A 27,369-nucleotide genomic window follows, 5' to 3' on the forward strand; every position below is an offset into this window, starting at 1 on the left:
CCACAGATCCATCACATTGGATCTCTGTCTATGCAGCTTTGGAGGCAGGCCAAACCTGTCTGTCATTGGAGTCACACCTATCCTGCCACCTTTGAGAAACTGCCTTATGTTTGTCTGCTGCTTCAGCGCCTTCTTGCTGCAGGGCAGTTTAAAAAAGGGCTTTAAATCTCCAGGCTGTCACCATCTGCCTTTGTTGGCAGAGGTGATTCCCTTTCTCCCCATAGTCCATCCCTTCTCTTCACCCAAGCAGAGTGCAGCATGGCAGAGAAGGCTCAGAAGAGAGGGAAAGCCAGACACTGTGTCTACTGCACCTCGCTGCTGATTGAGTGCCTGCAGGGAGATCTGTGCCTGTTCTGTGGAGACTCAGGCCCCTCTCAAGCGGGTCTGTGCTCACATTGGGCCGATTCAGAGCAGGCTTTTCAAGAGGTAAAGTAGTCAGGACAGTTACTGCCATAGATGCAAGCCTGGAGGGATAAAACTATCACACGGGATCAAGGACTGTTCAAGGATCTAGTCCAAACAAGAGAGCAAGCACAGTATAAGCTGGCAAGAGCTCAGGGCAATCTGATATGATCTCGAGGCTCTGCTCCCATGTCTGGGCTCTTCTCTTGTGCTGATCATGACAGGCAAAATGTCTTATTTCAACAGAAAAGGACTGCGTTCTATGGTCCCTCAGAGAAAAGCTCACCTCCTGATGACTTGGGCAAAGGAGAGTCTGCAGTCAATTCTCTCCCTTTACATCCAAGGGAAGATTGAAAGTTACAGCCAGCTGGCTCAGCAGGCCAAAATTAGACAATCCCAAGTGGGAACTATACCGAGAGGTGTTCCATCAACTGGTTAAAGAATTTGGTCTCCCAGCAAGGGCTCTGTTTGCCTCCCACCTGAATCACAAGGTTTGTCTTTTCTTGCTGGCAGCATCACAAAGCTAAGGTAACAGATGTCTTGTCAGAAAGATTGGCAAAACAGTCTCTTACGTGCCTTTCCTCTCCTTCGCCAGAATGCTACAGAAGACCAGGCGAGCAACTGAAGCACTGGTAATTTTGGTATCCCCATTCTGGTCAAGGAGGCGTCAGTTCTCTGACCTACTTGACAGAATACAAAGACCTCCCATCTGTTATCCATCCAGAAGGGATATGATGGGAGGGATAGCTCAGTGGTTTGAGCATTGGCCTGCTAAACCTAGGGTTGTGAGTTCAATCCTTGAGGGGGCCATTTAGAAATCTGGGGCAAAAATCTGTCTGGGGATTAGTCCTGCTTTGAGCAGGGGATTGGACTAGATGACCTCCTGAGGTCCCTTCCAACCCTGATATTCTATGATACTACCAGCGTCAGTCATGCATCAGAATCCAGACAGTCTGAGCCTAGCTGCCTGGTTCTTGAACAGACCCTCTTAAGCCAACAAGCTTAGTCAGAGAGCTAATAGCCACATTTGTAGATTCCAGTAATAAATCTACTAACTCTGCATATTCTAGGGACTGGTTGAGGTTTACCATTGGTACCAGAACAAGGGTCTCACCCACACATCTGCAGATTCTTGAACTTCTTCAAGCTGGACTCAGGCTAGGTCATGCAGTTCAGACATTCAGAGGCCAGGTGGCTGCTTTGTCTAGCATCCTTAGTGCGGCAGACAAGTAATAGATTTTATCTTATCCAGATGTCCAGCATAGTGTGGATGTGGTGAGATTTTGTTTGTTTGTTTGTTTGTTTATTTTGGAGCCGCATCTTTTCTTCCTCCTCCTGAAGTACAGAGAGTTCTTTTGTGGGCTCTTACCTGGTTCTTAGTGCCATTACAGGTCATCCAGTTGAATCAATTGTGAAAGTGTGTTAATTACTTTCTAACATGGCCTTTTTGTTAGCCATCATGTTAGTTTGCAAACTGTCTGAGTTGGGACCTCTTTTCCTGGAACTTCATTGCTGCACCTTCTATAAAGAACGTGGTAATAAGAATCAACCCTGTTTTAATGTGGGAGATTAACCCCAGGTTCCATAGAGCATAGGAAATTATCTTTCCATCCTTCTGTCCAGCTCCAATACCTTCCACAGAGAAACTGTGGCATACTTTGGATGTCTGCAGAGCTCTCAAAGTCTATGTTCATTGTATAGCTTAGGTCAGAAGGACAAATGCTTTTTATGTTTTACTATCCAGTGTCAAAGGGTAAGAAAGCTTCAAAATCTTCCATTTCCAAGTGGCTAAGATATTGTATGTCAGAAGCATAAAAGTGTGTGCATATAATATAATATATAAGGGCCCTACCAAATTCATGGCCGTAAAAAATTTGATCTCCCCCATGAAATCTGGCTATTGTAGGAGAGACCAGATTTCACAGAGTTGGGCAGCCGGAAAGCGGGAACTGCTGGCCGGAGCCCAGCACTGAAGGCAGCGCCGCTGCTGGAAGCAGCTCAGAAGTGAATGCGGCATGGTATGGTATTGCTACCCTTATTACTTCTGCACTGCTCCTGGCGGTGGCGCTGCCTTCAGAGCTCGGTGCCTGGCCAGCAGCTGCCCAGCTCTGAAGGCGGCAGCACAGAAGTAAGGGTGGTAATACCATGACCCGCCTCCCACAGTAGGCTTGTGACCCTCCCACCACGATCCTGTTTGGGGTTGGAAACCCCACAGTTACAATACCATGAAACTTCAGATTTAAATATCTGAAACTGAAATTTATGATTTTTAAAATTCTATGACCGTGAAATTAACCAAAATGGACTGTGAATTTAGTAGGTCCCTAAATATAATATATAAAATTTTTAAAGAAAGGTTACTCCCAACTTCTAATAGCAGAGCTTTTTCCTCAGAGCTGTGGTAGCTTCATGGGCAGAAAGACCTCCTACAAGCAAAAGAGGAAAGCAGCCACCTGATCATCTGTTCACACCTGGTCATCTGTTCACACCTTCTCCAAATTCTACAAGCTGAACATGCTATCGTTGTCTGATGCTGCCTTCAGTACATGGGTGCTCTTCACTGTAGTATCCCAGTAACTATTAAGAAAGGGTTACCCCCTTTTCCATCTGTATATGACTGTATATAGTCCCCCCACACACAGTGGATACTGTTATGAAAATTCCAATGTCATGGATCTGTGGACCTCATTACGAGTAAGAATAGGAAAATCTTATCTGAAAATCTCCTTTTTTGGAGCAATGACGTTCACAGATCCATCCCTCCTTTGGCTGTTAATTGGGGAAAGAGATGGGATTATTAATTGGCACTCAGCTTCTTATACATTGAATATCTTGCTCTGCAGGAGGATTGTCGTGTTTAGTCTTAATGCTTAATTTTCCTTACCATGCATTTTGTTAGTTTGCCTAGGGCTATGGAACTGGCAGAGGGGGAGCCTCACCTAGACTGCCGCTGATTTGGTAGGTTTTGGTCTGCCTCCAAGGCTGCATACAGTTGAGACCCAATGTCATGTGGGCCTCATTCCTCTAAGTAATTAAATTTTCAGGTAAGGCACAGATACATTTTCCTATTCTCCATCTCTAACAGTATGGTGAAACTTCTGGGTCAGTCACTTTACTTTACATCTTCACTGCTTTAAAAAAAAAAGGGGGGGGGATGTGTTTATACCAAGATAGCTGACTCAGTGTAAAATCCTAGTGGGTAGGCTTGTGGGTAGTGACTGTAATACTAGGATAGCCTGGGATGCTTTAGAAAGGTCCTAGTGCTCTTTATTGATAGGACACCATCAATCTTGATGTGTTAAGCTTCACTCTATCCCCACAGCTCCCTGATAATTAAGGTAGTTGAACTCTGCAGAGGAAATGGGATTGTAACTGTCATCTTTTACTTGGGTGGTGCTAGAACAAAAGGAGAGAAGCCAAGTCAAGCAGAACAGAGGAAGTTGGACTTCAAGATCAGATGGGACCATCATGATCATCTAGTCTGATCTCCTGCACATTGCTGGCCACAGAACCTCACCCACCCACTCCTGTAATAGACTCCTAACCTCTAGCTGAGTTGCTGAAGTCCTCAAATGATGGTTTAAAGAGTTCAAGTTACAGAGAATTCACCATTTACACTAGTTTAAACCTGTAAGTGATTTGTGAAGAAAGTGTTACACCTCCTTCCAATAAATTACAGATGGAAGAGGGCTTCCTATCTCTTCTGTGTACTTGAAGCAGGTTTGCTAGCGCTTCTGAAGGTTGAGGGCCTAGTCATATGTGTATGTGAGGCATCAGTTGACAGCTCAGCCTTACAGGCAGAAAAGGCAAATAGACCCAGCAGCTCGAGTTGAAGTAGTGATGTTGTCCCTCTTTCTTGGTTTGTGATTTGTGCTAAATAACTCTTTTTATGACCTGGCTGTCACAAAGGAGTAGGAACTGCTTTTCCATCTTACACTGTGAAAGGAACAACAAGAACTGGGTCTGTCAGGAGGCAGGGCGGGGTCAAAAGGGCATGCTTATAACTTATGTGAGGAAAGTGACTGATCCAGATGTTCCAGACTGGCATATCAGAGCTGGAGAAACATTAAGATATGAAAAATTGGCAGCAAATTCATCCTAGTTTTGTAGATTTCGAATGTTCACGTTTGGCTAGTGAGCTAAACCACTATTATTCATCTGTTTCTTCCTCTAGTGAAATATTACTTAAGCTGTATGGTGCTCAGCAAAAAATCATTATTGTAATGGAAGAGCAGGCAGTTCAGCCGGTTTACTTACATTATGTGCCTCTGGAGACTCTAGTCACCACCTCTTTAATTATGGACTACTTAAAATAATTCACTCTTAGTCTATTGGGACAGCGGATAGCTAGGATTGCTGAGTGGAGGGGTTTATCACAGCCTAGTTGCTATCAGAACACCAAGTCTCCTCTCTTTCAGGAAAGGTTTTTAACTCCTAATAAAAGCAGCATGGGGAGATTTTTAAACCTGTAACAACCTCTCTACTCCCACACTTTGGGTCATCAGCAGGAATTGAGCCCAGAACTTTTAGCTAGATCTGATCGAAAAATGGTAGTTGTCATGGGGGAAAAAAATTTTTAGTCCATAGGTTTAAAGAAGGAATAATTTTCGATTTCTTTGAATTATTTGCAAACATTTAACGCTTACTTCCTTTTTTTAAAAAATGGGGTTTTTTTGCCCCCTTCTGTCTCCTTTTCATTTTGCCAAAGTAGGCGGAAATTATAAGTTCTATATTTCTTAACCAATGTTGTTCAAATTTGGGAAAGTGCACATTCTTCATTAGAGACTGCTTATAATTCTATTTTTTTACATCGAAACAGGTTTGGAGCTCTCTGAGCACAAAAAGACTTAATGGGCCAAATCTTCAGCTTGTGTAAATCAGTGTAGTCCTATTGACTTCAGTGGAGCTATGCCACTTACAAGAGGAGAGGATCTGGCCCAACATTTTTGTGAGTCTTATGACTTAAAATAATATTGTGTGGGGGTTTTTCCCCCCTGGCTTGGATATCTTACACCAGAATTGCTTTTGTATGTGGATGTTTTTGTTTTGATTTGCTTATAAACATTCCAAAGTTCATCAGTAGGCTGAAAAAAAGCATGAGAAATCCAGATGTAAAGAAAAATTTGTTAGAAGCCACTGAAAAAAGCTGTCTTTTTAAAGAATGGTATGGTTTTAACTGTAGTGTTTGTACCACAAAGCTTTATATGAACTTAAACAGATGTTTTCAGAATTAGATGTATCATGCCTACTAAGATAAGTATTCCTGGAAAACTATAGGAAAAGGTTATACTGAACAGCAGTTTTAGTTCAGTAGTAGTTTCAGGTTTTCATTGGCGTTATATACTTGGATGTTTGTTTTAAAATTGTAACAGACTGTTGGCCAGTTATCCATTCACCTTAACTCATTACTTATAAAAATTACATTTTTTTCTGGTAAATTTTAAAGCGAATGTTAAACCTTTAAAACTTCTGAAAATAGAGGAAAACTTGCATGTAAGTCAGGACAATCAAATATTATGCCTTTAAAATAATACAGCTTGTTGGCAATCAGTCTGACAGAGATTTATATAGAAAGACAAGGTGGCTGAGGTAATATCTTTTATTGGACCAACTTCTGTTGGTGAAAGAGAGAAGCTTTCAAGCTTCCAGAATCTGAAGAAGAGCTCTCTTCTCCAGGTTAAAGTGAGCTAACTTATTCCCTTAGGGCACAGTTGTGTAGATGTGATTTCATTAGGACTAACCTGCAGGACTGATGGACACTGATTCTGAATAAAAAGCTGAGATGAAAAGTAGCAATTCCCATGGGCTACTTGCCTCTTTTCAGTTACGAAAAAGGTTTTATAGCTTCGTTCAATCGCATTATTGCACAAACCTAAACATTTGCTTTGTTAATCAGAGTCAATAAATAACTCATTGAGGTAATCACGTACAATGCCAAGTCATTTTTGTTCAATATAGTGTCCTTCCAGGAAAACTTGCAACCAGTCTAATATAAAACTATAAATCTCTGAACTGAGTTGTTCTGCAAAAAACATCTTTTTCTCTCTCTCATGCTTATAAAGCCAACAAATAAAAGTGTATAAAGCTGATTTATGTAGAAAACGTAAGTAATGGCTTTCAATTTCATTATTTCAACTTGACTGTTTGCAAAAGTTCAAACTTACTGAAAAAGTCTGGTGTGTTGGGCAGTAAATTACAAAGCATTTTGTTTTTTTCATGGTGATGCCTTGGTAGTCATTTAAACAGCAGGTGCCTCGTAGATATCATTTCCTCATGCCATCCTTCCTGCAGAATATTTTTTAAGTGTAACAGACGTGATCATAAGATTCTGATTGGGTGGTAGTTGGAAATTAGGATTGAGTTTACATAACGACATTCTATGATTTGTCATACTATAGGTAACCAGAAGCAGTTTATTTCCTTAAGCAATATTATATGAAAGCCATATAGAGTGATCTGTATTGCAGAGTAAAAAGTTGTTAGATTTAGACTGTAGTAAGGTTACATTTTGCAGATTGTTAAAATCTGTTTCGTATACTGTTTTGAAAATCACGTGCATACCTTAGCAACTTTCTGGCTTTACTGGAAAAACATGTGGCTTAATACTCATTGAAATACCGGCCTGTATAATAGTTGACTGTTAAAGTTTCACTCAGCCACATATTTCATTTTAACTGTTCAGTGCTGAATACAGCAGAAGTTGGACACATAAAAGTCAGAATGTTAGATTGACTCTTCAGTTCTAATGAAACGGAGAGAAGCTTAATATGTTGGCTTGCTTTTCTAAGCCTGTGCCAGAGACTTCTGACAGGAAGGGAAGATTAATGTTAGCAGGCATGGTACTGCTTACTATGGAATGCTTCAGGCCAGCCCACCAGTGGGACTGTGCTGTGATTTGCAGTACAAGGAAAGGCTTTGTCCAGTTTTATCAAATGCCACATTTCTTACTAGCTTCTTGCCAGAAAAACACAGCAGGCATGCTAGAAAAAGTTCTTTCACTGTAAGGAAACTATTTCAATGGGACACAGCAACTGAGGAAGCAAGAAAATTCTGCTGGAAAACAGATCTTATACACTATTTTTCAGAACTGGAATTTTTTTTACTATCAGGAACCTTTTTGAAAAAAAAATGGTATCTGTAAAAATTATCCGAATAATACTCAAATTAGTCCCCAAAAGTTAGATTTTTGTAACATCTGCAAAAACAAATTAAAAATAAGGTTTTAATAAAATAGTGAAACTAGCCTATATGATTTCACTGTTCAAGCTGAGTGAAATGCATAAAATAAACTAACCTTGTAAATGTTGAAAAGAAAATCAGGTTAGCAGAGGGGAATTGTGAAGATCAATTAATGACTGTACAGTCATTTGGTTATGTGAAGTGCTATGAATTAAAGCTAAAAGCATTTTAAAAATCTAATCGTAGTAACAAAGGTGCAGACATTTTATTAAATATGACAGTGTGACTTACTGAGTATCCTTTGTAAGCAACGCTTGCTGATTTGCAGATTCTCCCAGTCCTGTATTAGCAAAGGATTGTAATTTATGCTTGAAGTTTTATCAATGGTATGACCAAATATGCCAACTAGAAAAGTAAGTATATTAAAGAGGTTCGGTATGCACAGAAGCTATGTAACATCTAATCTTATATGGATCAGCATGCATTTTATTACCAAGATTGATAGTTAAAACTTTCCTGTTTTTGTAGTTGTAGAAAATAGAAGTTTAGGTTTTTTTTTTTTTTTTTTTTTTTTTTTTTTTAGTATTCTGACCTCTTCCTGTTGTGGTGGGGTGGGAGAAAGGTGCACTTTGTACAGTCTTTCTAGTTGCCCATATCTAGTGATCTTTTGTGAAGTGGTCTTAAATTCTCAGTGGCGACAGCTATGTTATCCAAACTGCAAAATGAATATGGTAGTAGCTGCTACCAAGGAGGAAAATAAATATTACAAGGGAGAAAAAGATGACTCAAAATGAAGAGACTGTCAATAAGCACTATGATCTCACTCCTGCTGATCAGCTTGAATTACTGGGCCCAGTTCCCCTCTCGTGTGTACCCTAATTTTACTCTGATGTAACTCTGTAGTTTCAGTGGGATTACTCCTGATTGACCCTGGTGAAAATGAGAAGAAAATCCGATCCACTGTCTTTGAGACTGGTATTCCCTTCAACGTCCTGATTTCTGTCATAGGGTGAAGAGCATGTGTGCACTTAGCATAGAAAATTACATGACACCTTTCTGGTGTATGCCTGCTAGCGTTCCTCATCGGCCTCCTCCCACTGTTAATATGATGGAAGGCTTTTATTCTTCAACAAAGTGTCTGTGTGGTGTGACTTGTTTAAGCCTTGGGAAACTAGCTATTTCACAGGTGAAGGTCACCTGGGAACTGCCTAACTTCCAAGCCTGTTTTGGGGGCATTGTGCCAAGAAAGAGGGAAGTGTTTTTGGCAGCTAAGAGGCAGGGCAACTTGGGACTCTTGGGAGGAATGAAACCTGAGAGGCTGTAAAAATAGTAAACCCAATAATAATGGGGGATTTCAACTATCCCCATATTGACTGGATACATGTCACCTCAGAATGGGATGCAGAGTTAAAGTTTCTTGACACCATAAATGACTGCATCTTGGCGCAGTTAGTTCTGGAACCCACAAGAGGAAACGCAATTCTTGATTTTAGTTCTAAATGGAGCATAGGATCTTGTCCAAGAGGTGAATATAGCTGAGCCACTAGGTAATAGCAACAATAATTTAATTAAATTTAACATCCCTGGGGCGGGGGAGGGGGAGACACATACGAAAGAAGCCCACCAAAGTAGTATTTAACTTCAGAAAGGGGAACTACACAAAAATGAGGAAGCTAGTTAAACAGAAATTAAAAGGTACAGTCTCAAAAGTGAAATGCCTGCAAGCTACATAGAAACTTTTTAAAAATACCCTAATAGAGGCTCAAATTAAATGTATATCCCATATTAAAAAACATAGTAAGAGGACCAAAAAAGTGCCATCATGGCTAAACAACAAAGTAAAAGAAGCGAATAGAGGCAAAAAGGCATCCTTTAAAAATTGGAAGTTAAATCCTACTGAGGAAAATAGAAAGGAGCATAAACTCTTGCAAGTCAAATGCAAAAGTATAATTAGGCAGGCCAAAAAAGAATTTGAAGAGCAGCTAGCCAAAGACTCAAAAACTAACAGCAAAAAATGTTTAAGTACATTAGAAGCAGGAAGTCTGCTAAACAATCAGTGAGGCCACTGGGTGATCGAGGTGCTAAAGAAGTACTCAAAGAAGATAAGGCCATTGTAGAGAAACTAAATGAACTCTTTGTATCAGTCTCCACTGCAGAGGATGAGCCATTCTTTTCAGGTGACAAATCTGAAGAACTGTCCCAGATTGAGGTGTCATTAGAGGTGGTTTTGGAACAAATTGATAAATTAAACTGTAATAAGTCACCAGGACCAGATGGTATTCTCCCAAGATTTCTGAAGGAACTAAAATATGAAATTGTAGAACTACTAACTGTGGAATGTAACTTATCATTTAAATCAGCTTCTGTACCGGATGACTGGAGGATAGCTAATGTGATAGCAATTTTTTTAAAAAGCTCCGGAGGTGCTCCTGGCAATTTCAGGCCAGTAAGCCTAATTTCAGTACCAGGCAAATTGGTTGAAACTGTAGTAAAAAACAGAATTATCAACATAAACATCATTTTCTGGGGAAGAGTCAACATGGCTTTTGTAAAGGGAAATCATGTCTCACCAATCTTCGAATTCTTTGAGGGTGTCAACTAACAGGTGGACAAGAGTGATCCAGTGGATATAGTGTACTAGGACTTCCAGACAGCCTTTGACCAAAGTAAGCAGTCATGGGATAAGAGGGAAGGTCCTCTCCTGGATCAGTAACTGGTTAACAGATAGGAAACAAAGGGTAGAAATAAATGGTCAATTATGGAGAGAGGTAAATAGTGGTGTCCCCCAGGGGTTGGTACTGGGATGAGTGCTGTTCAACATATTCATAAAGGATCTGGAAAAGGGACTAAACAGTGAGGTGGCAAAATTTGCAGATGATACAAATTTACTCCAGATAGTTAAGTCCAAAGCTGACTGTCAAGAGTTACAAAGGGATCTATCTCACTAAATTGGGTGACAAGGCAACAAAATGGCAGATGAAATTCAGTGTTGATAAATGCTAAGTAATGCACACTGAAAAACATAATCCCAAGTATACATACAAAATGATGGAGTCTAAATTAGCTGTTGCCACTCAAGAAAGAGATCTTGGAGTCATTGTGGATAGTTCTCTGAAAACATAAACTTAATGTGCAGCAGCAGTCAAAAAAGCTAACAATGTTGGGAACCATTAGGGAAGGGAGAGATATGACAGAAAATATCATAATGCCTCTGTATAAATCCATGGTGTGCCCACATGTTGAATACCGAGTGCAGATCTGGTTGCCCAATCTGGATAAAGATATTGGAATTGGAAAAGGTAGAAGGGCAACAAAAATGATTCGGAGTATGGAACAGCTTCTGTAGGAGGAAAGATTAAAAAGACTGGGACTTTTCAGCTTGGATAATGGGTGACTAAGAGAGGATATGATAGAGGTCTATAAAATCTTGACTGGTGTGGAGAAAGTGAATAAGGAAATATGATTTATGCCTTCACATAACACAAGAACTAGGGGTCACCCAATTAAATTAATATGCAGCAGGTTTAAAACAAACAAAAAAGGAAGTACTTCTTTACACAATGCACAGTCAACCTGTGGATCTCTTTGCCAGGGATTGTTGTGAAGGCCAAAACTATAACAGGGTTCAAAAAAGAACTAGATAAGTTCATGGATGATAGGTCTATCAATGGCTTTAGCCCAGATGTTCCGGGATGCAACACCATGGTCTCAGAGTCCCTAGCCTCTCTTTGCCAGATGTTGGGAGTGGGTGATGGGATGGATCACTCGATCACCTTTTCTCTTAATTCCCTCTGGGGCACCTGGCACTGGCCGTTGTTGGAAGACAGGATACTGGGCTAAATGGACCATTGGTCTGACCCAGTATGGCTGTTCATATGTGCATTCAATCTCCTTCTTGTCATTGCAGAGTGAGGGGGACAGAGTAGCTGCCAAGAGAAAGGATGTACTTAAGGCCATTTGCCTGTAGTGGAATAGTGTTCTGATACTCACTGAGAGGGAGGGGGAGACAATGGAACAGGGTTCTCAGCTGCAGTGACAGAGGCAGGGCTCTTATGAGAATAAGAAGAAAGATGTGTGCACTGAGGAGGATTCCTCTGTAGTACTTCATTGCAGAGCACTGCAGGCTTTATGCTCTCCTGAGCAGTCTAAGGGAAGTGGCAGTACTCAAAGGAAAGAGTATCTGTAGTGTTCCACAGTCTTCCCTTCTAAACTCATGGCTACCTGGCATCTGTACCCTGCTGAAGCAGTCAAGTCAGCTTGTGTGAGGATACATTGTACAAACAGATGGAGTACTACACAGGTATGTGGGATGAGTGAATTGTTTATATGTTGTTTGCACCAATTCTGTTTTGTTAGCCAAAGCCTCAATAGAATGGGAAGAATCAAGCTTCTGACTGTCCTCTGCCAACTTTTGGCTGAAAAAGTCCGCAAAGTGCAGAAATACTTACGTTTGTTTAAGTGATGCACAATATTTGTCTAAGTAGATCCCATATTTATTGAATATTGACAAACTAACTTCTTCCATAGTTCACAGTTTTTTGTTTCTGCTAACTGTTGTTAATGGGCAACTTTAAAAATGCATTCCTATTTTTTTCTTTTTATTTTTTTTTCTTTTAAAGGGTCTGGAATCGTACCTGCAAACAAGGCTGAGGCAGGAGCGACAGAAATTTCTCCTCCAAGTCCTAATCCTTTGAAAAAAGGAGGATCAATTAATTGGCCTTTCCCTGATAAAATAAAATCTCCTAGAACTGTGAGAAAACTTTCAATGAAAATGAAAAAATTGCCAGAACTCAGCAGGAAGCTGAGCATCAAAGGAACCTCAAGCTCTAATAGTTCAGATAATCCTTCTTCCTTGCTGAAAGGTGACTGTCAGGATACAAGCCAAGCCACATCTTTACCATCTTCTGGAAACGCAACAGCAGCTGCTAGCAGGAATGTTATAAGTCGCTACCATCTTGACAGTAGTGTATCATCACAACACGGCTACAAAAAGAAAAGCAGTGGGAGTTCCAAATCCTCCAGTAAAGGTGGTTATCTCAGTGATGGAGACTCTCCTGAACTTATAGCAAAATCGGGTAAACACGGTTCTGTAAGCAGGTTTGGGAAAGGAAAAGAGACCCTTCCAAGTAACAGCAATAAAACTGAAATAGACATTGATGCCTTTAGACATTACAGCTTTTCTGATCAACCCAAATGTTCCCAATACATATCCGGACTCATGAGTGTTCACTTCTATGGTGCTGAAGATTTGAAACCGCCGCGGATGGACTCAAAAGATGTCTTTTGTGCAATTCAGGTAGATTCAGTAAACAAAGCAAGAACAGCCTTGCTTACATGCAGGACGACTTTTTTAGATATGGACCACACTTTCAACATAGAAATTGAAAATGGCCAGCACTTAAAACTAGTGGTCTTCAGCTGGGAGCCTACCCCACGGAAAAATCGTGTTTGCTGTCACGGAACAGTGGTTCTCCCCACTCTTTTTCGAGTGACAAAGACGCATCAGCTGGCTGTCAAACTGGAGCCCAGAGGGCTTATTTATGTCAAACTGACTCTCATAGAACAGTGGGAGAATTCTCTTGATGGTCTAGTTGCAGATCGAGAGCCAGTGATATTTGGAGTAGATGCTCGAAAAGTTGTTGAGAAGGAAAACGTGGGCTTGATGGTACCGCTTCTGATGCAGAAATGTATTGTGGAGATTGAAAAGAGAGGCTGCCAGGTACTGTAAACTCTTTAAAAAAATTCTCCTATATCATGTGGCTGAATTTCCTTTTGCACTGTTATGTTTAGAATTTGAGCAGCGAGCAAGGCAATACAGTAAGTATGTTTCCCACAGTGTGTCTTTTTTTCTTTGCTTCTTCTCTTATTTGATCTCATCACTTTATTGCTGTCAGTGTGTAAATTTCTCCCCTTGCTCATTGTAACGTGGTGAGGAACAGTAAGGCTGGGTGAACCCAGCATTTTCAGCTGCTTCAGACCCAGTGGTGTGTTAGGACAATGGGAACATAAATAAAACTGTAGATATGGCACTTGGAGTAACTCCTCAGTTAAGGCAGCGTTGGGGTTAGGACTCACCACTTCCTGACTTCCAAAGAATGGCTCATTCCACAAGACTATTTCTGCTGCATACATGTTGAAAAGATATAAAATTCCCAAACACCCACAATTCAGGCACTGTGCCATCTAAAATAAAGTTATTTGCTATCATCCTGGCAAAACTTCAGTTTAGCAAATGCATTCACAAGCCAAAATGTGAAGGATCGACTCTGATTTGTCCCTTAGCCTTTCCTTTATTTATGCTGCTATACATAACACGTCTGCCTTTAAACACAAGCTACTGCTTGGGAAGCCCCCAAATAGACTAAAAACTTCTCAGGCCAAGTCTGGTCTACCCCTCTGGCAGTTGGACAAAAAGGAGACAGAACTCTCATTGTCTTCCTCCACACACACACACTTTCTTTCTTTCTTTCTTTCTTTCTTTCTTCATGGGGGGACCCCAAAATTGTAAGATAAACTCTAAAATCTAGTAGTGTTGTGCAGTGTCTTTTGTTCATCTTGTATAGTTTATGGTTGATAAGTCTAGTGGTTGTAAAATGTGTTAAAAGAATCATGATATCTTCGTCTTCCAGTAACACTTCCAATTGTAGACGCTGAAAAAAATTCGAAAGTAAGGAAGGTGCACAGTTCTCATGGCAGACTTCTCCTCTGGCCAATTTAATTGAAGTTAGCAGAACAACTTTCACATAGTGCTCCATAACATGTGTGAGGCCTGGGAGCCTCTGACACACACTTTCATTCAAGGTGTGCGCTTCTGTTTGATGAGCCCTGCAATTCAGAAGTAGCCACACCCCCTGGCTTGTTACATTTTAAAAATTGTGCAATTTTTGGTGAATGGTTCTGGGCCAAATGGTTTCACCACTCCCATTTTTGACTTTGATCATGCGACTCCGATTTTACCACAGCACTTGCTTGTTAGCATCTAGTCATGCAGATGATATCGGGCAATCAAGACATTACTGTTCATTGAACAATTGGGATCTAAATTGTCTTCAGGTGCCTGGTGCTTCTAAGCATGAAATGTAATTTTTCAACCTGTACAAACAAGACTGAGAACATTAAATGTACAGTGCATGTTAATTTCACATTTGACTATCTATACATGAAACTTCTTGGATTTCTTACTGAACTACACAGAATGTAAGTTTGTGTTTCTGCTAATGTCACTGGTGTCTGGATGATTTAACAAGCTGTGATAGTAAAACCTTATGGCTAATAGTTGAGTGTTTGTCTAATATCTGCATATACATTGCTAATTTCTGCTTTCAGTTATATGGATGTAACATCCATTGCCTTCATTTCTTAACTCTTCATGTACATCAGTGAGCCTTGGATCCAGGTAACTTATTTGACCATTAGCATATGGTCAAACAAATGCCCCTTTTTATAAGCCATCATATATAATATAGGACTCCTGGGTTCTAGTCTCTGCTCTGCTCATGACTCACTCTGTAGCCTTAGATCAGTGTTTCCCAAACTTGGGACACCGCTTGCGTAGGAAAAGCCCCTGGCAGGCCGGGCCAGTTTACCTGCCCCGTCCGCCGGTTCGCCGATCGCAGCTCCCAGTGGCCGCAGTTCGCCGCTCCAGGCCAATGGGAGCTGCTGGAAACGGCAGCCAGTATGTCCCTCGGCCTGTGCCACTTCCAGCAGCTCCCGTTGGCCTGGAGCAGCGAACCACGGCCAGTGGGAGCCGTGATCGGCCGAACCTGCGGACAGGGCAGGTAAACAAGTCAGTTTACCAGTCAGTAAAATAAGGATCAAAATGTAACAGAGGGTCCTGTGGCACCTTTAAGACTAACAGAAGTCTTAAAGGTGCCACAGGACCCTCTGTTACTTTTTACAGATTCAGACTAACACGGCTACCCCTCTGATACTTAAGGATCAAAATAACTCTCTCACTCTTAGGTTTTAGGTTTAGTTCTTTAATGTTTGAGAAGTGTATGGAGAATGGGTGTTACCAAAATACAAAGTTGTTTTTAAAATGATAAATATATCAAGTTAGAGCGGGTAGAAGTATATGCGCCAAATACTCTTCGATGCATGATAATCGTGTATAGATACCGTTCCCATGTACTTGAATGTGTTAGATAACTTTAGGAAATATAACCTCCTGCTTTGTATAAAAGTGTTCATGTAACTTGAAACAATGTATATATTGGCGTAATATCTTAACACTTCTCAAATTTGTTTCTTGGTTACCTGATGCTAGAGTACATTTGTTGTCTCTTGATATCCCAGTGGATATGATATCAAATATAATTAAATATTGGTAATGATATAGTTAACTGCTGTGAAAGCAAGTGTGTCAATACTAAATTACTCACTTAACAAAATAAAATCGAAATAATTTCTTTGTAAATTGATTTACAGCATATCCTTGTTTCTTAATGTGCATAATCTGTGGCCGTGTTTCACAGGTACGAAGCTTGTTTACTGAAGGGCCTATTAATCATCAATAGACTAATATCTGTAGAATTACCTTACAAAGTCCAAGACCAATTTTCTAATCCAAATTATTTTCTGCTTACACTCGAAGGAGTTAACGTATTGGGAATTAAACAGTTACACTAGCACAAAAGCGGTGAGCTGAACAAGCAGAGTAGCAAGAGGGTTGCAGTTTCACCTGCACAACTTTGCATTATTCATTGAGATTACACCCACTCATCAGTGGTTATAAAGAGTAAATGTGATCAGAGTTCTAGTTTGTGTATCACAACAGAAGAAAATGAGTGTGGAAGTTGTTGTTTTTTAAAGAAGCCACTAGAAAGTGAGCAGCAAAGAGCACTTAGATTAATGTAAAGACTTGATAATTTTTTTCCATTTTGTATTACAGTTTATTGTTCTAGTTCTCCTTTACAAATTATTATAAAAATCATTGAAGTTGATTAGGACATTATTCCCATTCCTTGTCAATAAAAAGGGTTTGTGTGTGGGTGTGTAACAATGAATAGTCTTTTGGGGAGGGAGTTGTGTGCTTTACACTAATATTTAACACTAAGTTCTGCAACTTTTTATCAAAGTTTATTAAAACATTTATTCTTAAACAGAACATTGCTAGCATCTGCTATGGGTACATGGAAACCTTTTTGTGCTCTTCCTGAGTGACTCAATGATAAACCAATAGCTTAATAAAAATCACTTTCTGTCAAAGACATAATGGTTCAATATGTGTGGCTGTGGGTATTAGCTGCATCCATAGAAACAAACTGATAAGAGATTGAGTTTCAGTATTGTAGAGAACATTATTATTTGTTTATTATTATAACCCAGACTGAGGACATTGTACAGTATTGATAACATGTTGCTGTTTGACGTTAAAAGATTTTGCCATATGCTTTTGTTTTTTACTTAAGTAAGTTTTTGGGTGTGAGCATTTTTTCATCCTTAACAGAAGACATTGTAAAACATCTCATTCTTTTCATGCCAGTTATCTGAGTAGCACTACTTAGTGCTCTGTAATGGGTAATATGTCACAGTGTGGCCATGATTTTACTTCTAGGTTGTAGGCCTGTACCGATTATGTGGTTCAGCAGCAGTCAAGAAAGAGCTTCGAGAGGCGTTTGAGAGGGATAGCAAGGCTGTTACTCTCTGTGAAAACCAATACCCAGATATTAATGTGATAACAGGTAATGCACTTACTTTTGTTTTTAATATATAACTATGAGAAATCTCTATCTAAATAAAGAAAATTGTGCTTTAAAATGGCTCATTGGAGAGTCACACAGACAAATCCATTAGCTACACTTTGTTTTGCTGAACAAGAAAGGGAAGATGAATCCTAACTTTTGTCATGTAAAAATGAGATGTGCCAGTGATAGAGAAACAGTGTAATGAGTTGTGGATAGGGGTTTGAAGTGAATGGAGGTCTCTGTGGTGTGCCAAACCTTTAAGATTATTTATTCTTTGTATTGTGATAGCTCCTGGGAGACTTAGTCGTGACCAGTACCCCATTGGGCTAGATGCTGTACAAACACAGAACAAAAACTCAGTCCCTGCTCCCAATATCCTATAATCTTAAGAGAAGAGACAGCATGTGGATATAGCCAAACGGGAGAGTACAAAGAAACTTGTCTTATTTACGAGCTTAGGCCCCAGTCCTTGTGCTAATTTTACAAATAATTCCATTGGCTTCAATGGGACTACTCACAATACAGAAAGTTACGCACGTCCATAAGGCCTTGTAGAATTGGGTCCTTAGAGCCAGATCCTGCTGCCATTTAAGCCAATAGCAAAACTTCCATTGATTTATGTGGGAGCTAGATTAGTGAATAGTGCATAGAAATTCAAGGTGTGCAGTGGGAAATAATTGTCTATTAACCTGATCATATGCATACTTTTTTTGTTGGTCATTTATAGAAAATTAATTTGGGGCTGATTTTATCTAAAGTCTTATCTGTCTGTGTAGTCCTGCCACTCAGTGGGATTACTGGTAAGGGTTTGGAGAATTGAGACAATTTTTATGATGAGAGTCTTAGTTTGGATAGCCTTCTGGAAATAAACCAGAATGTTTTGTGGTATATACTGTGTATTTCACCTGTAACATTTAGTAGTAGGAATCTTTGTTTTTTTAAAAGGTGGAATAATTTTATGACTAACCTTAGTTTACATAACAAATATTAATCTATTTTCAAGCTTCATGGTATAAATTGATTGCCTGCAGAAATTGGAATGGAATTTTTCCTTCATATACATTCAGGGCTTGAAAATTTACTCAGCATGTGGTAGCCCTGGTGCAAATTTTGCTGGGCTACAACATCCTCTGTCACTTGTAAAGAAATAACAGTTGTGTTATTTAATTGTTTGTACTTTAATTTCCAACATATTGTCAGTCAACTTTCAATTTTATGCATATTTAAAAAAAGTAACTTACTGCTAAGGGTGGGTGAGTAGAAGAAAAACTTTATCAGCAGATTTTATGCAATTAATTTTTGCTAAAGAATATCTTTGCAGAATAGAATTTGACCAACCCTATTTACTGTTTACTTGGCTAGTTTCATTGTTGGTTTTTGCCAGTTACTGGCTACACCCAGAGGCAGGATACTGGATTTAATTATATATTCTTTATTTTGAAAGGTTGCACAATGAACACTCATCAAGATCTTTTAAAATATTCTTTGATTTAACTTCTTTTAATAAATTCACAAGAAAAAAGTGATGATAATTCTTAGGACCAGTTTCTTTCAACAAGAGTTTGTTATAGTCCTGTGTTGCTCTTGATCATTGTAAGCAAGCACTGGAAATGTAGATGACTGTTGTTGCTTAGGTTTGTGAATTAACTCATAGAAACAAGAGTTTAATTATGTCAAACATCAGAAACCAACAGCTTAATAGTGGGCTGTAACTAAGTAATGGCCAAACAGATGTACTGCTAAGACAAGTTTTGGCTCAATAAAAAATTGAAATAGCATCTCGCACCTTAATATAAAGCCTCATATACTATAAACTGTCAGCAATTACAGAAGCAATTCAGACACATGGAAGACTTGTGAAACAGTTCATATCCACACCCAGAAAAATTAGTGATATTTCTAGGGTTGCCAACCCTCCAGGATTGTCCTGGAGTCTACAGGAATTAAAGATTAATCTTTAATTAAAGATTATGTCATGTGATGAAATTATGAGGAATATGTCCAACCAAAATTGACAACCCTAAATATTTCATAGCAATCCAGTTACCTGTGCACCTCACTACTTCAAGTATTTCTTATAATTGATTTAAGCTTAGGTTTGACCTGGGATAGTGCTAAGTGTAGAAAGAAAGCCCTGGTGTTGCAGCTGCACTAGTTTGGTCCTTCCAGCACAATCCCACAATACTGTGGATAAATACAAAAGATCACTTTAATTTTGCAAAATACATTGATGCATGCTTTTGTTGTTCTTGATTGTTGAGCTACATCTGTTTGAATGTGCAGGGTCTCCTGTACTCCTGACTTCTTGTTTTGAACTACTGCAGCTTCTTCATTTTTTGCATTTGACTTTTATTTTTATAAGGTATAAGGCATACAGTTTTGATATCTTTGTTTTTAAGGAAGAATCAGATATGCTTCTTTATACGTTATAAAATGTATGCTGCTCTGTTTCTGAAGAAAAAGCATATTTTAAGGAATCGCATTTAAAAAATTATTTGCTACAGCACCTCTTCAACTGTGCAGTTCTGAGACTCGTGATGCACTGGTTCTCTAACAGTTGGCAGGGTTGCTGTATGTGTCTGCACACTGAACTAGTTACCTTCCCCAAACTGTAGCCAGTTCTATCACTGGTTACAAGCTAAACAGTTCAGTCTTTGATGAACCTCTAATGCCTGCTGACATATCAGAGGCATCATGCATACTTTTCCATCCTTATTTGTAAGTATCTGTTAGTGCATATTCACCTACATTATCTCTTTGTTGATGAAGAACAGGTTTCTTAATAAGCCAAATCATGTGTTCCCTAAAATATGAATAATCTTAAATCTTAGCTCTTTTTGAAGACTAGTGCTTTATGTGGGCCCATATTGAAATTTGAGCAGCACTGTTGTTTTCAAAACATTATGAAGATATTTTTCTTTTGACAGTTCTCCAAAGCCTAAGGAATGAACATTTAATGATTAAGTTTGACTGAGAAATGCTCTTGAGACTGGCACTGGCTTACACGCTCGTGGCTCAAAATAAAATGGGCTGCCAGTTTTTAGGAACTAGCCAGTAGTAATGTTGTTGCATCATGTCTGCTTCCATCCATGTGAATTCAGATCTCTGAGTAAAGCATGTAATACGGTTAACAGTTCAGTGGATCAGAAAAATGAGAAATTAATGAAGTGGATGGTGGTTTCTGCTTGCTGTCTAAATTTGTTCTGTGTGGTGAGTGGTTGTGTGAAGGAGAAAGCAGCAGTGAGCTGGCAGTCAGGAGAGCATAGCTTAGATTCATAAAAATAACTGCAGCCTCTTACAGGGCTAATTTAGCAAAGGGAACAGCAAAAGGATTGAGAGGTCAAAGGGCACTCCATGGCTCAAAACTATTCTGTTATTCAGGAAGTAAGAGAAAGTTATCTTGTGGGGTGAGGGGAGAGGGAGAGGTTGGTCCCGTGACTATGGACTATATTGTATTAGGTGAATTGAAAAATCCTATTTCTTTTGTTTTTTACTGTGCAAGTATTTGTAATAAAAAATAAATATAAAGTGAGCACTGTATATTTTGTGTTCTGTTATAATTGAAATCAATATATTTGAAAATGTAGAAAACATCCAAAAATATTTAAATAAATGGCATTCAGTTATTGTTTAACAGTGCGATTAATCGCTATTAATTTTTTAATTGCTTGACAGCACACACACACACACACACACACACACACACACACACACACACACACATATATATATATATATATATATATATATATATATATATATATATATATATATATATATATATATATATATATATATATATATATATATATATATATATATATATATAAAAACCAGGAATATATAACAGCCTTGCTTTTTGAAGAGGACCATGCAATAAAAAAGCTGTCATCGGAATCTTGAGATGGATCCTTGAAAGGACATGTGTTTACAAATGTAAAGGAAGAGTAAAAATTTTGATTTAAATATACGTTGGGTTGAATAGTGTGTACTGAGTGTGCATGATATAACATTTCTTTCAGTTAGGAAGTGTGCACTTAAACTTAGATGCATGTCTGAGGAATGCACACCCATTTAGCATGTCTGTGGGTAAGAGCCTGCTCCTGTTGATGTAAATTTTGAAATTCACATTGGTTTCAACAAGAGCAGAACTTGGCTTCAAGTGTGGACTGTTTGTCTCAAGGAGTTTATAATCTTCTCAAACTGAAAGGCTTTAGATTTCCCCCCCCCCTTTTTTTTACTCTGCCCGTTCTTTCTTTTCTTCTTTCTTATTTATAGGCTTTAAAAACCTTGGAGAGTTAATGTTAAAAACTATTAATGCCCTGATAGTTATACAGCTAAAGCTGGAACAAATCAGCTGTGCTTTCAACGGCAGTGTTAATTTGGCCATGTTGCACTAATCAGCAAAGTAGGACTAGGAAATAGTACACTTGTGTAATGGGGGGCGAATTAATGTTGCTCCTGGAATCTTTGCTTTCACATTTTCTGACTTGCTACAATTTTGACTGTTCTTTCTTAAAATTGTTTCAATGCAGTACATTTTCCTTTTTTACTTTTCTTTCAAAGAAATAAGAACAAAGATTGATAATAGTTGTAATAGTTATATTCCACGTATGAAGACCATCTAAGGAGGAAAAACTAAATCTCCCCACTCTCTGTATTTATGCGAAATTAATTTTTAACAAAATATTTAGTGACACGGTTTACTTTACAGCTGGCTCATAGAGCAGGCTTTGCATTGAGATTTGTAACAACTCTGGCTTTGTTAAAGAACACAAAAGTGATGGTATTTCTGTCCTGGTTTGGGGAGTGACATGTCCTATGTTTGGCAGATACTTTAAAATTATACCTCTCTATTTCCTGCTTCCAGCTCTCTCATGCCAGGTGCTGCTACTAACCAAAGTGGAGGCTGCATTTATTAGGTTAATTATGGTAACATTTTATAAAAGGAGTTTTAACTAAAATGAAATATCAGATTATAATAGGTCTAACTGATTTGTATCTTAATTAAAGTGGTTGTTTGCATGATATACTGTGCTTGGACATTTTGTAGCACAGAGTGTTTTTTTTTTTTAAATTTTTGTAAATGAGAGTGGTAAAAGAGGTAGGGTGGAGAGAGAAGTAAAACCTACACATCTTTAGGTGGTTTCTTTGTTTTTGTAATTCTGTGGGGGGTTTTTTTGTTTTGTTTTGTTTTGTTTTTTTGCTTCTAGATACCAGGCGTGTGTTTGTTGTTTCCAAGTGGCTATGATTAGTGCTCTTGTTTTTTCTGTAAGCAATTGAAATAATAATCACCCTGAAGTATTAGCCAGGAGTTTAGACCTGTTTACAAAAATTTGCAATTGCTGAGGTTAACTCCCCGCACCCACTCCCCCGCTGCCCTTGCCCTCGATTCTATTTTAGACAGATGGCGAGGCTCATAGAGAAGCAGGTGTAGTGAAATGCTTCCTGGCTGTTGGCATCCCACAGAATCACATTTCTCTTCTCCTTTTCCTCCTCCCTCTCTACCCCAATCCTTTCCAAAATTACTTTTATAAATGGTCATCTGCATGTCCTGCATGGTCTTGGCTACACTTGCAAGATAGAGCTCATTAAAGCAGCTCCAAGCGCCCTAACTCCCGGTGTGTCCACACTGAAAAGGCACGTAGAGTGTCTGTACTCTACAGCTGGAGCGCTCCTGGTAATCCATCTCCTTGAGAAGCATAAAACTTGCTACGCCCTGGCTGAAACGCCCGGGCATCAGTGTGGGCGAGGTGTTGCGTTACTGTGCTGTGACTGGCCTCCGGAAATGTCCCATAATCCCCTGAAGTCAAGTGGTCACTCTTCTTGTGGTTTTGAAATTGGCTGCAGGCATGCAGATATCCCCTTTCAAAGCTCCGTTTCTGACAGCCGGCATGCTTATCTGCTCCAGGACAAAGCAAACCATTAGTGTAGAATGCTGCTGTTGTGTGGGGGTGGGGGCGGGGAGGCTATGCTGCTGTCTGAACTTACAAGGCAGCATGCTAACACACTTTCAGCCCCCCAAAACACACTTTCTCTCCCCCCACATACACACTCCACCCCCCCCCCCCCATTTGAAAAGCATGTTGCAGCCACTTGCACACTGGGATAGCTACAACAATGCACTGCTCTTTGTGGCGTTGCAAGAGCTGTAATGTGGCCATGCCAGTGCGCTTGCAGCTGACAGTGTAAACACGCGGCAGTGTTTTCCCTACTGCGGTCTCCAAAGGTTGACACAGCCTTGTCTCTGAAAGCTGCTTAGTGTAGCCAAGCCCTGTGATCTTGATACATTCTTATGTTTAGTGAGAGTTGCAGGAGTTCTGCACTTCTTGGGCTTGGACATATAGTTGCCAAAGAGGTGATGAGTGGAAATGTCAATGAATGGGAATGGCTGCTGTAGCCGTATCATTCTGTGACCATTGATCTACTTATTGACTAGTGCAGCAGCTGTAAGTGCTCCAGGTGGTTAGAAAGTGGGACGTTGGGTGGGGTTGATGTTTTTGTTTGAGGGATTGGCTACTCTTTACTGCTTTGGATTAGTGTTAATTCACAGAGCATGGCCTTCTAGTGATACTTCACAATCAGGCATATTTTATAAACCATAATAAGAAACAATGAGATGAATAGGAAAGGAATTAATCACCAGGCACACATGAAGCCATGTGTCACTAGGCTTTGGTGTAGCAGAGAGATTTAGGTCATTCCTAGTTACTGTAACTCTCCCTTCCCTTTCCTGAGACAGCAGATGTGTGCGAAGGCTACTAGCAGCTTCTTTTCTGCTCCTCCCCTACTTCTTGTAAATGGCAGGATCCCGAAGTGACATTCTCCAACTTACCCTTGAGAGAGCTGTGGATGAGATCACTGATAGCATACAGTTTCCATGTGTGCATGTGCCCACCCCATACATACATCTTTCCTCTGGGAGTACCTGGCACCTTTCATATGTCAGGCATCCTCTGGTGCCTTCACCTGGATAAAACACTGTCTGTGGGCCTCAGTGTAAGTTAATGCAAAGTAGTTATTCGAGTAATTAAGAACTCTTATTCTATTTTCTTTCTTGCTATTCTGGCTGTGAATAATGCTAGACAGTAGTACTGCACTGCTTTTGTTCTGGAAGGACAGAGTCTTTTACAGAAGGTGGTAGAACCACCAACGCAGAGGAGCTGGTGTAATAAATAGCACTGTTGAGAGCCTAACAAAGGCTCTATCGCACTGTCATGCAGCAGAGCCAGCAAGTAGCGTGGAGCAGAACAAAAGGGACTGGGGAAGAGCAAGAGAGCAATCTTATCCCAGTGGGGGCAGACTCCCAATTTTGATGAACTTGTAAACTTGCACTGAACACCAATGAGAAGCATTGTTTGTATGAATAATCCTGTATTGAGAAAGAAATATAACTCATTCTGGGGCAGCTAGAGTTCTGTCATTTAATGGGGGTATTTAAGGTGTTTTCAAATTTTTAGTGTGACCTGGACTATGAAAATGTCTGAGAAAGAGAGCTCTGATTCAGAATAAAGCAATTAATCTTCATTCTTGTGTGTGAATTTTATACTAGTATGAATTGCGTATGACAAGTTTTGGTGGAATGCATTTGTGACCCGTTAGAACTGGAGAGATTTTTATCATGGAGAAGAAAAATGCTCTCATGTTAGCAGTCATTACTGCACCTACTGTGCACAACATCGGCAGTTTCTAAAGTGCTCTGTATACTGGCAGTGCAAAAATAGAGGAAGGATAGTTCAATGGATGGGGACTGGCTTGGGAGACCTGGGTTTAATTCTTGCTCTGCCACAAACTTCCTGGGCAAATCACTGAGGGTATGTGTACACTGCAACCACAGGCTGTGATTTAACCTAGCTAGCCACCTGGGTAATTACCCAGGGTTCCGGACAGGTTTGTACAGCCCATGCTAAAGTCTGGGATGCTGCAGCTTCATCTATTCCACATCTGTATTTTCCTACCTCTCAGGGATGTTGTGAAGAGATCTTCATTTAAAGATTGCGAAGAGCTTAGATCAGGGGTGGGCAAACTTTTTGGCCTGAGGGCCACATCTGGGACTAGAAATTGTATGGCGGGCCATGATTGCTCACAAAATTGGGGTTGCGGTGCGGGAGGGAGTCAGGGCTCTGGTTGGGGATGCAGGCTCTGGGGTGGTGCCAGAAATGAGGAGTTCAGGGTGCGGGAGGGGGCTCCAGGCTGGGGCAGGAGAGTTGGGTGCAGGGCGGGGGTGGGGCTCTGGGGTGGGGCTGGGGATGAGGAGTTTGGGGTGCAGGAGAATGCTCCAGGCTGGGATTCAGGGATTCAGAGTGTAGGACAGGGATCGGGGCTGGGGCAGGGGGTTGGGGCGCAGGGAGAGGCTCAGGGGTGCAGGCTTACCTCAAGGGGTAAGTGGGCGGCGCTTACCTCAAGTAGCTCCCAGAAGTAGTGGAATGTCCCCCCTCCAGCTCCTATGCCAAGGCATGGCCAGATGGCTCTGCGCACGGCCAGGCAGCTCTACATGCTTCCCTGTCCGCAGGCACTGCCCCTGCAGCTCCCATTGGCTGCTGTTCCTGGCCAATGGGAGCTGTGGGGGCAGTGCTTGGCACTGGGGCAGCATGCAGAGCGGAGGTCCCTGGCTGCCTCTAAGCGTGGGAGCTGCGGGGAGAGGGAGCATGCTGCTACTTTTGGGAGCTGCGTGGCGCAGCCCCCAACTCTGCTTCCCAGCTGGCACGGGGCAAGCCCCAGACCCTGCTCTCCAGCAGGAGCTCAAGGACCAGATTTAAAACAGCTGGTGGGCTGGATCCAACTTGGAGGCCGTAGTTTGCCCACACCTTGCTAGATACTATAGTAAATATAAAAGAGAGAGAGGTCTGCGGTAAGTCTAGTACTAATAGTGCTATAAGCATACTTGAAAAAGTTTCCAGAGCCCCAAAATGTTGTGAAGGAATGAAATACCATCATCGGGTAATGACACTCCCAGTAATTAAGTCTTTGGGAGCTCCCCAAATAATATGATTTTAGTCTATTCTTATTTCCTCCCTGCAAATGTAAGATGTAGAAAACAGCCTGGCCAGTCCTCTTATAGGAGGAGTGCAGGTTATGTGCCTTACCACTCCCAAGAAATTCTGTAATGTGAGAGTCTGCAGCTTGTTAAATGCATCTGTTCCTGTCTCTTTTGTGAAGGTGTCCTCAAGGATTATCTAAGAGAGCTGCCCTCTCCCCTGATAACTAAGCAGTTGTATGAAACAGTGTTAGATGCCATGGTGAAAAATCCCTTGAAAATGACAGCGAGCGGTTGTGAAAATGACCCAAGTGACTCTGAGCATACGGTGGCCCTTCTTGATTGTCTGCCAGATGTTGAAAAGGTGAGTACTATTGGACAGCTAAAATGATAATAAATCACCAGTTGCAGAAAGGGAAGGAACTCTTTTTATTAGACTACACATAAATGCCTCTGAGTTCTTATGTTTTCTGTTTGTAACCCAAATACCCACTTGATAGATAACACTTTCAAGCTGTCTTTTACTTTAGGGTCTGTATTGCTGGGTTTAACTTGTACTTTGTGTGTTTTACCTCTTCCGGTGTACAAAATAGAATTAAAAATGGCATATGGGTATTTTTTAAAATTGTTAAAAGGGAGATCCTGACTATGAGCTGTATTGAAGTCCCATCGCCATTTTTGTTATCCTGGGTATCCTAGCCAATGCTTACCTGAGTAACTGCATTCTTCTCCTCTAAACATATGAGATAGGACTATAAGCTACCATATGTTGTAGTGTAATAGCTGCCATGTTCCATCCAAGAGAATACTGCAAACCGCATATCCTGGACAGGCAAAGTGAACCCTGTATATAGATTGTGGAGTGCTGTGGGAGGATTCAGTCTGAAAGGCACTCTGTAAATCCCTCTTGCTGAATTATTATTATTATTATTATTATTTATTAACAACAGTGCAATAAAACGTTAACCTGGTTTACTGTTGGCATAAATAGATTTTACAAGAGCAAAAGTTAAAGGTTATTAACAGAAAAACTAAAGAATGAAAACTGACTCGATTGTTTAATGTGTATACTGTAAAGGGACAAGCAAATTGCTTTTATGCAAAGTAGAACATAGTAAATGTTTA

General features: G+C 40.2%; 1 protein-coding gene across 9 annotated transcripts in view; it reads left to right on the top strand.

The window, feature by feature from the left end:
* SYDE2 (synapse defective Rho GTPase homolog 2) overlaps nt 1-27,369 on the top strand; it is a 50,327-nt gene that overhangs the window by 13,120 nt on the left and 9,838 nt on the right. For all 9 annotated transcript variants that reach the window (XM_054038452.1, XM_054038448.1, XM_054038449.1 and 6 more), the window contains exons 3-5: nt 12,201-13,300; nt 17,138-17,264; nt 26,427-26,608. In XM_054038452.1, coding sequence (XP_053894427.1) covers nt 12,201-13,300; nt 17,138-17,264; nt 26,427-26,608 — 1,409 coding nt within the window. The remainder of the gene's footprint in view (nt 1-12,200; nt 13,301-17,137; nt 17,265-26,426; nt 26,609-27,369) is intronic.

The sequence above is a fragment of the Malaclemys terrapin genome, chromosome 8 (genome assembly GCF_027887155.1).
Source record: "Malaclemys terrapin pileata isolate rMalTer1 chromosome 8, rMalTer1.hap1, whole genome shotgun sequence".
Classification (NCBI taxonomy): Eukaryota; Metazoa; Chordata; order Testudines; family Emydidae; genus Malaclemys; species Malaclemys terrapin.